This window comes from Protopterus annectens, chromosome 17.part0 (assembly GCF_019279795.1).
Source record: "Protopterus annectens isolate FY-2018-M chromosome 17.part0, PAN1.0, whole genome shotgun sequence".
Lineage (NCBI taxonomy): Eukaryota > Metazoa > Chordata > Ceratodontiformes > Protopteridae > Protopterus > Protopterus annectens.
Window position 1 is genome coordinate 61234321 of NC_056751.1, and position 14544 is coordinate 61248864.

The window sequence follows — 14544 nt, forward strand, 5'->3', positions numbered from 1 at the left end:
CTTCCTGCCACAAATAGAGGAAGTATTTTCTAGGTTTATCTAGTTGATCCTATTTCTCAGTAATTCCCTCCATTCTGCTTCTTCCTCCCCATAACCCCGATGTTTAGAAAATGTGCCGTTACTTCCAAGTAAATAAGTGAGAGAATTTAATCGCTTTAAATTTGGGAGCATTCTGAAACCTCTCACCAGTTGTATAACCTTAGATTCGCTAATATGCTGCCAAAAAATAAAAAAAATAATGTCTTTTACAAGACAAACCATTGCAGAATTTCCTTTTTTTTTCTCTAGTACAGATGAAAGGAAATAACAATAGAAAAAAAAATGACAAACATTTCATCCCACCTACCGCAGGTATCTTTCAAGGTGCAAGACCTGTACTGGTCTTCACAGGGAAGGTAGCCACTTACTGAGAAAAATACATCTTAAAAAAGCAGGACACACGTAAATGCAAATGTCAGATTTACTGATAATGTGACTCTCCTTAAGAAGACATGATTGGAAGGCACAAGTCTAGCATCATTTACCTTAAAATGTATTACACAAACTCTGGACTACTACAAAGAAATTGTTCTGAAAACAATGAATTGGTCTGTGAAGGTGAGATCAAGACTAAACTAACACTAAAGGTGGAGGAGTGACCATATTCACCAAGGATATTCACACCACCAGGCTAGTTGCCCAACACAATGCATCTGAAATTCTCCAGGTGCAACTAACACTAGGTAAGACTGCAATCCAAACTGTAGCTTGCTCCAGATCCCCCACTATGCCCCAAGATTCTCACTACACCATTCTAAACATACTGGAAAATATTAAGATAAAACCAAACACCCTAATACTGGGTGATTTCAACTACCCTGCCATTAACTGGGAAAACTACTTGTGTACCAACACCTTTGCCCAACAGTTCTTGGAATTCATAAATTCCAACACCCTGGATCAATTAATCCATAGCCCCACCAGGGGCTCCAATATCCTAGACCTGGTCATTACCAACATGGGAAATCGATGCTCCACACCTATGGTCACCCCCTCGCTGGTCAGATCTGACCATAAGCTAATCACCCTTAACATCCACATCCCACCCCCACCCCCCAGTAAGGAAACCTCCATAAAAAACTTCTCCAAAGCCAACTTCATGCTACTCAAGTCAGAAGCGACAAACTTCATGACACCCATGCAGACGGGAACTGAAAGTTTGACTGCTGAATCCTAGACTAAGGCACTGTACGAGCACATCCACTCAAGCATGAATTGTGCCATTGCAAATAGAACCAAGATGCTCTCCTCCAAAAAAAAGGAAGCCAATCTGGTGGTCCCCTGCCGTAAGCAAACTTTACAACAAAATGAAGAAACTGTTGCAGAAAACAGGAAAATCCCAGGATGCAAAAAACTCCCTTACCAACCTCTGTAAGAAGCGGAGATCCCTCATAAAATCCTCCAAAGCTAGTTATGAAAATAAAATTGAAAAAGATTCCAGACAGCCACAAGGCATTCTATAACTATGTCAAGAATCTAAATGGCAATGCTCAGATCTGCTCTGAGCTACAACAGAATGGCATTAAATATACTGATCCCAAGGATATTGCCAGTATCCTGGCAGATTAATTCAGTGCTAACTTCATCCCCTTCTCACCCTCTAAACGGCCCATCTCAATACCGGAAGATTACCAAATTCCGGTAATAACGGCCACATGGGTAAAAAACGCACTCTCCAAAGCTAAGAATACAGCAACCATGGGACCAGATGACATCCCAGGCTGTGTATTACATGAACTACAAAAAGAACTGGCACCTCACCTAAGTGTCATGTTTAATCATAGCCTCACCTCAGGTATCATGCCCACTGAGTGGCGGCACAGCTACTGTTATACCACTCCACAAGGGGGGATCCATCTTGGATCCCGGGAACTTCCACCCCATCAGTCTGACGAGCCTGATCTACAAGGCCATGGAACATAATACCATGGAACTTATAAAGAAAGACATTGGCAACCTTCAAACACTGGACCCTACCCAGTTTGGGTTCATGAAGGGCTGATCATGTCTCCTGAACCCAACTGACTTCTTTGAATCAATCTCCAGAGAAGTTGACGAGGGTAAGGTGGTCCACACAGCCCATCTTGACCTCGCCAAGGCCTTTGACACCATCCCCCACTCTGGAATCATAGACAGACTTACTAAGCTGGGCATTAATCCCTATGTCACTTGATGGGTTGCCAACTGGCTTACTGACAGAACCCACACTGTAAAAGTAGCAGACTCCAAATCCAGCTCCAGACAAGTGACAAGTGGAGTACCTCAGGGTTCAGTCCTGGGACTGCTGTTGTTTGGCATCTACTTCTCTGAAGTACAGGCCAACACTAAAGGACTCCGGCTAACAAAGTTCTCAGATGACTGCAAACTGGAAGCCATTACTGAATCCCGAAATGATGTGGATACTCTACAAAAGGGCCTTACAGAAACAGATGCTTGGTGCCAGAGCCATAGGCTCAAGCTCAATGCCAAGAAATATATAGTTATCCCCTTTGTGAAAAAACATGTACCCGTGAATTACCACATAGGTGGCAGTACACTTAACACTGAAAGTGTGATAAGAGACTTGGGGACACAGGTGGACAGTGGTCTCACCTTCGATAACTACATCGCCACAACAGTCAGGAAATCCTTCTGTGTGGTACACCTCATCACTAAGGGCTTTTCTTCCAGAAAAAAGGGAGGTCATTGTCCCACTGTACTCATCCCTCATTAGACCCATTATAGAATATAAAGCCCCGTTTGTTAAGTACCTCTCAAGACATCTGCAACAACTGGAAAGCCCGCAAAAATACCTCACTAAAAGAATCACAGGCCTAAAGCAAATGCTCTACACTGACCACCTTAAAAAACTCCAGCTATACTCATGTCGCATATAGTCTACCCAGAAGCGATCTCCGATTAACATACAAGGCCATGTCAGACCCAGAGCTGTTGGATATGCTACACTTAAAGAAATCCCAATCCCTCAGAGCCACAAGCTCCAGGGATCTAAACCTTGCCATCACAATAAGCGAAACATGCTGGAGGGATAGGTTCCTGACCCAGAGGCTCCCCAGACTCTGGAATAGACTGCCCATACATGTCAAGCTGGGAGCCTCTTTGGCCCTCTTCAAAAAGAACCATGACAATTGGATGGGAGAAAGGAAATTCACCCCGGGGATCACGTCAGTCGCCCTGCTAGACAGGGGTCCAGGGAAGTAAATAGTGTGGGAAGAAATAGCCAGGGAATTGTTATGGCTAGGCTTGTATAGGCCCTAGGGCCAATAGCCTAGTACCAACCTATGAGGCTATGAACAATTTGCCTAGGAGGTATGAGAATTCATTCCAGAAGATAGACAAACTGGATGCTCACAATGACCGGCAAGAATCCTTTTAAGGAAGACTGTAGAGATTACAGTGCCGTGCCAGTTCCTTTATTATCATAATTTTTTTTTTGTTTTATTTTAACACGACAAATCATACCTGTATATCAAAACCATCCCAGCCTCTGCTCTGACACTGCACCACCTCTGGAACAAATGCACTGCAACCTGCAGAGCCTCCAGTACACTGCAGCTGTGGAATAGGACTTGCTCGACGAGCATTTGTGTAGCGATTTCGATGAAGTGTGATGGCTTGGATATCCTTCAGCAGAACTTTGTCTGGAAGAACAAAAACAAAATACAATGCATTACAAAATAATCATGTGCCATCAACAAGAAAACACAACACACATTGTGCAGCGATAAGAGTTACATGCAGAATACAATTCCATGTCACTCATGCAGAGGACTCTAGTTTAAATACTGGTCAATAAAAAAAATATTTAACCAAAACAATGATTTTCAGTAAGGCAACCCCCTCCACACAAACATATACCTCTTACACAGGGATATTCTCATATAAATCAGCCCCAAAGTCACTAAAACTTTGGGAAAGGAAAATCTCCCTTGCAGTGACCTCATTCAAAAATACTGTAATTTCACATTCTGTGACATTCACACTGATGTTTATTTCATTGAGTTTACACTACCCATAAGTACATCTTAGAAAGCAGACACCAGAAAAGGTTTGTAAATCATCTTTTCATGTGTTCAACTTGATCTTTACCAATCTAATGATTTGAGGGTATGTGCAGTTAGCGAGCATTTATCACCGCTTAACCTGGGTCTATGGTTAATCATCAAAAGAACCAACCATCAAACTGCACAACACTGAATGCAAAGCATTGAAACTCCATCCATCAAATGTGCACTTCATCGAACCTGTGAGATGAGGAAAGTAACCACTTGGCCAACTCTCCCCACCTCACTCTTCTCCACTGTAGTATGATCTCAGAGTTGGTATATACAGTTGGGGGTGTGAGGTAAAGTCCCCCACATGGTTGGGTTTCAAATACTGCTGTTTGTGAGATGTGAAAGTGTTGGCCAAGTGGTTACTTTCCCTGTCTCATACGTTTGATGAAGAGTTTTGATGCTTTGTATTCGATGATATACTGTCCGATGGTTAGTCCTTTCAATGGTTAGCCATATATCTGCTTAACCCTACCAGTTTACAGTCTGCTTCCTATCCTTAGATTTCAGCCTGCTTAAAGCAGTATCCCAGACACCGATAATCCAGGTGCCATGTTAAAGTTCTTTGGCTGACAACATCCACAACTCGTTCCTCCCTTTAGAGACATTTGCTTTGGGTAAAAACCTTCAATACTACAAGCCAATTTCCTCTACAGCAACCCCACCACCTCTCAAATTTCCCATAACCTTTTCATACCTAATTACCCACGGCCATCAAGATTTGCTGAGGTTTATGTTATGAGATTCTATTCTCTTTTTTTTTATCTTTTGGCATTAAATGTACATTAAAATTGATTGAGTACTCTACATACAAAGTTCTCAACAAATTTGTATCCTAGCTACATTATACCTCAACAAAATGCAAAAGCAATACTAATGCTCTTTTCATGTACAAGATTCAAAATTGTGCACAAATACATAGCAAAAGCTTTACAAAGAAGTCCAGATGAAGAGTAATCTTCTTTCCATACATTGCAACAATCTCGTATTTCCTCCCATTGTACTGAGTGGCAAATATAATGTGAAACTTGCATAAGTCCTAACCATAGGTGATTAGCCAAGACTTGAACTGAAGTACCTTGGAAAGACTGACCATTATAAAATTGGTCTGGGTGCAAATCTCACACAAGACAGTTCACTTTCTCACAGAAACTGTTCTGCACACAACGGATGAAATGAAAATGGAAATGTTCACTTACCACCAGACAGTTTAGCAAACTATAAAAATGAACATGTCATACAATCTTCAATGTTGCACAGCCACATCCTGCTCCAATAGTAACCCCATGATCAGTCAACGCCATGTAAAGAATTCATTAGGCAAGAAGGGAATGGAAGTAGAGTGCACGCAAGGCCTCTCTTCTGAATCACATACATACCACTTGCTTACACGAGCATGCATGCACCTATGGAGAATTTACAGTCATCACTCTACCTACTTCAAGTCGTTTAGATGTGGAAAGAAAATGGAAGTAACCAGAGAAAACCCAAGCAAACTAGGGAGAACATGCAGAGCCTTCACAGACGGCCCCCACAGTACTGCACAAAATAAAAATGTACAGTGAAAGCAGGACCTGAAAAGAATTAAAAGAACATATCCAAAGCAAAAGAGCACTTTTTCTCTCTAGTTAGAATGTTCTGGTGACTGTGACTCTACAACTCTGCAAAGATTCTCTCAAGACCTCCACAGTTTTCACATGCCAAGATTTACTACTATGAATAACCCTAAATTCCTGGACGCTACTGCTGCTGACACTTAGGGAAGGCTGTCCTGTATGTAAAAAATGGCAGTGGCTGGTACAATATGTGGATGGAAGAGAATGATCTTTACTGGAAGACAACAGCTAAACAGAAAAAAACTAAACTAGACAGTATTTTGGCATCTGGACTTTTTTCGATGTTAAAATGATCATAGTCCGTTTAATTATTGTTCAGCTCAGTGTGTCTTTTTTAAGTCTAGTCAAGCTCCCAAACATATCCCACATGTTTATGTGGCTTAAAGGTTATTTTAAGGGGTATATGTAAGCTACGACAAGATTTACAGGCTGCCTCTGCCCAATAAAAACAAACAAAGGTGCTAGACCGGGGGTATAGTCCCATCTTCCCATCCCCAGATCCAGGCTTCTCTTGAAAAGGGTTATGGAACAGCTCTAATTTATATGGATAGAATGCCTGTTCCAGAGAAGGGGAACCCTCTAACACACATATCTGTCTGTCCAACATTTCCTATTTATGTTGCAATCAAAGTTTAAATCCCTAGATAAAATAATTCTGATGCTACCCATTTTGCAGATTTGCAAAAGGTCCATCAGAATGGGATCCAAGGATGCCTTGTATGCCAGACACAGACTGTCTCTTAACAGTCTGTGAGAGAACAGAGAAAACAGAGTCTACAGATAGGGCTCTCAGGCGCTCTCCACAGGACATGCTGTTTACATCATGTATTCTTTTTGTCAGGAATCTCTGGGGGGGGGCTAGATGGCCAACTGTTAGCAGCATCTTTTTAGAGCTCCATAAAACTATACTAGAATACAGGAAAAAATACATTTTATCAAATAGAAACAGTATAATTTTATTAAGGAACTTTCAAACTTCATCTATATCAAATTTGAAGAAATTTTACTGAGATTTTCCTGTCTTACTTCAACTGTATGGACATGGCCAGCTCAAAGAACTCACACTCAATCTACACTGAAGAAGGAGATCCAACTGATGTATTCAATGCTACATGAAATGTCTTTGAAAATGGATAGATTTAGAGAAAACTTGGAATACCTTAAAGAAAACTGCCAAAAACAAACTGATGTTTTAAAAGAAATACTTCAACAAGAAATACTTCAACTTCAATAACAACAAAATAAAATTGATGACATGGAAACTTCACTGAATGACATTGATGGCAGACTAAAAGAAGATGAAAATCAAACTGAATTCTTACTACACCAAAATACCTGGTTAACCACTAAAATGGATGATTTAGAAAATAGAGAACAAAGAACCAACATAATAATCTTTGATCTCCCAGAGAAATCTGAAGGTGAAGACATCATTACTTTTCTAAATTCCTGGCTGCCAGAAGTACTAGACTTAAAGGAGGGACTATCATATGGTATAGAAAAAGCTCACAGAACTAAAGGAAAACCACAGCCCTCTTCATCTAAAGCTTCCCCAAGATCAACTGTGGTTAAATTTCTGTCATACTTGGATAAAGAACTTGTATTAAAAAAAATCAGCCTGGAGGAAAAGTACCTTAATATACAAAAAAAAAAAAAAAAAAAAGTCAGATAGGGTTTGATAATGACTATTCTGCAAGAGTACTGGAATTAAGGAATAAAACCTGGCCATTGGTAAAGTTCCTTAAACAAAACTAAATAAAATCACAGTTGGTCTATCCTGCTAAAACCAGAATTTTCAACTCAAACAACATAAGACTTTCAATAACCTCGAAGAAGCAACATCATTTCTTAAGAACATCATCATTACAATTCCTGAAGAAATGGACCGGTCAACAACCTTATCCTTAAAAAGATTTCCGGAAAAAAATACATGGACTGATGTGAGGAAAAAGAAACAAAAAAATGATCTTAACACCACAGCTACTCACATGTCTCTGAAAGATTCAACTAAAATATAAACTACATGTTCAGGAAACTAACAAGTATGTATTTAATTTATTTATTTGAGAATAATTTTTCCAAGATTTCTTTCTCTCTCTATTCTTCATCAAAGTATTTTAACAAAGGTTAATACACTCATGATACTGAAATAAGTTATTGAATTCATAGTGAGAGTTAGTTAATTAACATCACACCAACAATGTTAATAAGAATTCAGAGAGAACTAACTTAAAATAGAGTATTTAGTAACTTAGAATAACATGTTTAAATGATCCTTTCACATATTGTGACTGGTTAATCTGTTTACTTATGTCAATAACTTAGAAACATATAACTTAGGAACATATAGAGTTTTCTTAGTCATGACTTGCTTATGTTATTAAGTTAAATAACGCTTATTAAAATAAGTAAACTAACTGCTTCTCTGAATCAGTAAAATGCATTTATGTGAAAATATGAATGGACTAAGACGCCACAGTTAAAACAACAACTTGTTTAGAATGTATGCGTGCATTCAAACACATTTTCTTTCAAAATAAAAGAAACAAACACCTTTCATACACATACAACTTATATTCATACTCTAGAATGCAGAATATGCAGCACTGTGGAGGGTGCGAGAATTACTTTGTGTCAGGGAACTTAGCTTTAATTAAATCACATACCAATTATGTCGACGACCCTAGATAATCCATTGTGGTGTGATTCGCATAGAGAGGGAGATGCTAATTATCTCTGTACTTGTAATCCTGATCAGTTTAAGTTGCATTCTGAGTTTCTGACTAAAAGGGGAAGTAATAAACACTATCAGAAAGACAGAGAAATGCGTACTAACGTACGCGTGTACTTCCCTTTCATCTCTCGCACTTCCTAGTTAGTCAGGGTGTGATTAAAGTGGTAAATCCCTTATGAATCATAATTATTTGTTGTACACTAGAAGTAAGATATGCCACTTGAAAAGACAGTGAGATGTACATCATCGTATGAAAGTACTTTCCACATTCCGTTTCACACTTCCTGGTTAAACCAAACGCTGTTTATAGTGGTACAGGTCCCTCCTCGTAGATTAAAAACTGCTAAAACTTTAAGAATAAGACCACAAGTACTTTAAATAAATGTACTTTTTGAGAATAAAATATGACATAATACATTATTTTATATGACTGCCCACTTTTCGGTAGACTGTATTATGTTTGATTTAATTTCTTTAACCTTTGTCTAATATTAGCTACAAAAAATGTAGGTCATAGAGGCAATCTCAATATATTTTAGTCTGCTGCCTTGGCTTTTGCCTATGCTAAGATTTCCTACATACTGATCCTTTAATATAGGCTAAATAAGGAATCAAGAAAGAATTTGTTTCACAGGAATTAAATATATCTGTTTATTTATTTGTTTGGTTGATAACAAAGTCAGTGGATTTGTACAAGTCCCTGATCCTTTTGGCCACTACTGGACTAATGGCACAATTAATAGATGCAATAGTTAACTAACAAATTCCTGTGTTGAATATGTAACTGTTGGAATGGGGGAAAAGAATAAATAAAATACTCAGATCTCCCTTCTAGACAAATATTGTGGTATTTGTTATAGATTGGTTATGCTCTAAAAGCTCATCTTTGAATACAATATAACAAAGCAAAGAAGAGTATATTATTGTATACATATTAATAGTTAATGCTCCGACAGTGATTTTTAACACTATAGACTCATTTGATCACTAGTAATAGAGACCTGTAGTAATATGTCTAAGCCAAAGATAGAGAACTTGTCAAAAAGCAGCCCATATTCTGCTTTAGGAAAAACATAAGTGTGTGGTTATGTTTTTATTAACTATGAAAGTTCAATATGTCTAAGGCTCTGAACATAGAAGCTTGATTAAAGCAAACAGATTACAGTTCACAGACAAGATGTAATCTGCCAGTTTTATAAACAGAATCTAATGAACTGCTTTATCTTAGTTTATTATGACTGTTATTAAGCTTTTTTGGAAATGGTAAATAATATACACTGGATACAGGAAATATACTTCAAAATTGATTTCTGAACAAGCTCATAGAGCTGTTATATTTAATCACAAAAGGTCATTTATTAAATGTCTGTTAATGACACTGGTATGTACAGAAGCTTTACAAGTAATGATTTTGTGAACATGAACATACTCAAATGTGTCATTGATCAATAGAGTTGATTGAGCTTGGGGTGATTTAATTGCAATCTCCAGACTAACTTTTAATGGAGTTTTCTAACTTCTTTTTAATGTTTGGTTAACTTTTAGTATTAAGGGTTAATCTGACTAAACATCTTAGTTCTCTCAGATTGGGAATGGTATTCATTCCATGTTTGTTAAAAGACGGTTTTAAGTATTTGTTTATAAACATGTTTAAGATTAACTACTGTACACTTGTTTGTTTTCCTTTTTGGCCTCCTTTAGAGTCTAAAATATACAAATCAAAAGGAATTAAGAATCATTTCATTAGAATTAATAAAGATATGGAAGGTACACAACAAAAAATATCTTTGTCATTATTTCAATCAAAACTTTTCAATAATAAATTAACTAGATGGATTTAATACTACTGTCATTAAATGTGAATGGTTTGAATAACCCAAAGGAAAAGATCCAACTTACTTAAATACTTAAAAGTAAATAAAGCCCAAGTGGTATTATTACAGGAAACCCACTTCAAAGCTAATGATAACTTCATTTGGAATCCAAATAACTTTATATAACTTTCTAACTCAAACAGCAAGAAAAATAGAGTTTTAATATTGTGGAAGAAAAATATTACCAATCCTCAAGTACTATATAATTATGAAGACAAGGATGGTCTTCTCTCAATAGTAATAATAAGATATAGTAATAGAATTTGAACTTTGGTGAACTTGTATTGGTTCCCAGGTATAGGAGGAGGGACAATTAAAAAGCACATATAACTTATTAATAAGACTTCAAAAGGCAATTTAATTATGGGAGGGGATTTTAATTGTATATTAGATAGTCAGGAGACCACAAATAAAAGACCTTTCCGTATTACTTCTTCAGGGAGAACTCTTAGAAAATGGACAGATAATTTGCAGTTAATAGACTCTTTTAGTTTTAAAAATGAAAATTCATTACTATTTTCTCACAGTGATTATAGATTCACTACCCAAACAAGAATTGATAATATATATATATATATCCCCAAAATTTAAAAATGAAAATATCACACTCTTCTATAATCCCCTGCTCCCTATCGAACCATAACTCACTTATCCTTAAACTTCAAATGGATTTTAAAAGACTGACATTTACCAAAAGAATTTCAGCATATTTTACTAGATTAAAAGAGTTTAAGTCTTGGTTAGATTTGGAAATAAAATACTTTTTAGATGCAAATAATACTGGTGACATAAATATAGTTATTTTATGGAATTCACTAAAGGCATACCTTTATGGTAAAATTATCTCCTGGTGTAACAATAAAGCAAAGGAATGCGAGTCAGAACTAGTTAATATTCAGAAAAATTATAGAAATTAACTTAAAGGATGTAGAGGATACAGCTGCAAAAAAAAAAAAAAAAAGAAATTGGGGAAATATAAAATACAATGATATCTTAATGCATAAAACCAATTTGGCATTGGAAAAATTAAAATTCTTATTCTGTCTCCCCCAAATATATGCATAATCTAGCAATGAGATTAAAAAGACATTCTAATGGAAACAATATTACAAATATAATTTATGAAGGGAAAATGTATCAGATATAAGTGACATATTAGAAGCCTTCAAATTACACTTTGCAAAACATTACAATATCAGTGATTCTGCTCATAATAATACAAACATGTGCCTAGATTATACAAATTTAAATAAAATCCCAGAGACCCTAAGTATAAACATCCAAAAACAAATCACGCTCAAAGAAATTAAAAAAAGGTAAAAATAATAAAGAACCAGGCATAGAAGGAATTATTATAGAAATCTACAAATTATTTCCAACATCTGTTTTAACAATACTACAGATGGCACTAAATGAAACATATTCACAGGGCATTATTCCACCTTCAAGGAGATATTCACTGATTACAACTATTTTAAAGGAAACAAAAATCCCAGCTTATGGAGCTCATATAGACCGATCTCACTCCTTAATAATGACTACAAAACCCTTATGTCTATTCTGGTCAATAGGATTAAAAAATCTCTAACTCAAGTCATTAGTGAAGATCAAATGGGGTTTATACATAATAGACACACCCATGATAATATACAAAGAATTTTAACCACTATAGATCTTTTAAACAGAGACAAAACTGAAGCCCTAATAGTCACGTTAGATATTGAAAAAGCATTTGACTCATTAAATTGGAACTACCTTTTCAATATAATACAAATTTATGATTTCCCCTCACAATTCATTACTTTAATAAAAAATATATACAAAGACAATTTGGCATATGTAAAATTAGGCCCATTAACATCAGAAGCAAATAAAATTACTAAAGGTACTAAACAAGGATGCCCCATGTCACCAGTGTTGCTTGCATTAGCAATTGAACTTTTTTCCTCTGCAATTCTTTTTAACCCCAAAATTAAAGGTATACATTTTTAAATAAATTTAAGTAAAAAATAATGCTCTTTGCTGATGATATTCTACTCAAGTGAGTCATTATGCGAATTAAATTCATTAGCTGAAAAATGTCATCATATCTCGGGTTTCAAAATTAATGCTTCTAAATCAAATCATATATTGTTAAATAATAAAAATAATTCTAATACCAACGCAAATCAAATAATTGGGAAACAAGTTTCCTCTTTTAAATATTTAGGGATTGTTTTATGTGAGAATTTAGAATTTATTCTATCTACAAATTATAATAATATTTTGAATACCCTTAAATTTCTAATAGGAAAATGAAATAAATTGTACTTAACATATGAAGATGGATTGCAGCTAATAAATATGGTACTTCTCCCAAAGGTAAACTACATTGCACTAGCTATTCCTATAATCCCTAGTAAAAAAGTTTTAAATGAATTCAATACATTTTTTATAAATTTCCTTTGGTACAAAAAAAAAAAAAAAAAAAAAAAACAGGATAGCTTTTCTAAATCATATTAGGCCTTGGGAAATGGGAGGCATAAACTTCCCAGATTTAAATTTTTATATTAAAGCATCCATTTTCAAAACAATTGGATAGATCCAAAAACAACTTCTGCATGGAAAACAATACATACTATTATTTTCCAAGAAAAAAAGTAAATTTGCAAAAAATATACAGCTGAAGGAACAGAACAGTAAACTCTGTCATATTATTTGTATTAACCTGCAATATAAATCCACCAAACCTACTAATCTAAATTATATAAATAACATGTACAACACTTTTCGGAGCTTTGTAAACAATAATATTGACATCAAATTATGGCTACAGCTATTAACTCCCTTTAAAATAACAAAAAATATTTTCAATAATATTTTCATAAATAGGAACCAAAAACGAAATGTTGAACTTGCGAGGAATGGGAACAATTACCGGCTGGTGGGAGGATCCTGCTCACAACAGATCCAGAAGAAAAGGCAACAATAAATTGGTTGCGATGCCCTGTTCACGACAGTTCCAGAAAAAACAAGGCAGTAGAACAGCTAACGATGATCAACACCATTTATTTGTGGATATACAAAACGACAATGGACCTCCAAGCATTTACCTAGGTTTCGTCCGATTACCACAGACTTCTTCGGAATGCTTGGTAACACTCACCCAACCATTTTTATACAAATAACATTGATTATCTAATTACTTAATTGAAACAATAATTGGCAACCACTTCATTAAAAACTTCTTTGGCCATTTAAAATACCAGTACTTAAAAACATCATTATAGTGTACAATAATGACATGTGTAAAATAAAAAACCTAATAAGTAACAATTAATATGAAACAAGTACCCAAATCTAAAATTTGAATATAATAAAATATATTTAAATTCAAATTTATTGGGTCCATTTATAAATTTCGAATACTTAATTAAATAAACTTGTAGAAATATTAATGTCACCTATACGTAATAAATGTGTGTATACATAAGACACGCATGTGAATATAATGTATATACACACAAATATATATACAATATAATATGCGTGTTGTAAAATTATACTGTACCCATAACACAGTAAATGGTATGATACATTTTCCACTTAATAAAATAATTTTACTTGACAATTGGTCAAACTCCTACTATAATAGACCCTTAATGGAACAAACTTGATCTAATATATCTTAACTTCTAACCATATACATATAGTATAAAACCAAATAATACCATATTAACTAAATATTATATGTATATTCATACAAAATACATAAATATGATTACTTTGATCATACAGTATTAATTACCCATAATGTTCTTCAATTTCAACAAGGGTTTAATACTGCAAAATTCATTCAATCCAGGATAGTTATGTGCATTTAAATATAACTGCCATTTTAATTCGCTGACGTCTAGATGGTACTCAGTCGTTCTACCCTGCGGGTCTACCACCTCCTGTTTAATAGTACAGAACTTGAATTGATGATCCAAATTTTCCATGATGTGTCTTGCAAGAGCATTAGTAGTTTTTAGATGTTTTATGTCTAATAAATGCTCTCAATTCTGACCCTAAAATGCCTACTGGTCTTTCCAACGTAAAATGCATTACACTTTTGGCACACGGCAAGATAAACAACATTTTTTGTATAGCAATTGTGATGACCCCCAATAGAAATGTTACAACCATTAATCTTAAATTTATTTCCTGTGCATAAAATGAAAGGACAAATGGAACATCGACCGCATTTA

General features: G+C 35.3%; 1 protein-coding gene across 1 annotated transcript in view; it reads right to left on the bottom strand.

The window, feature by feature from the left end:
* Positions 1 to 14544, bottom strand: part of SARAF (store-operated calcium entry associated regulatory factor) — a 475866-nt gene that overhangs the window by 442143 nt on the left and 19179 nt on the right. Inside the window, exon 2 of the mRNA XM_044059699.1 lies at positions 3502 to 3680. Coding sequence (XP_043915634.1) covers positions 3502 to 3680 — 179 coding nt within the window. The remainder of the gene's footprint in view (positions 1 to 3501; positions 3681 to 14544) is intronic.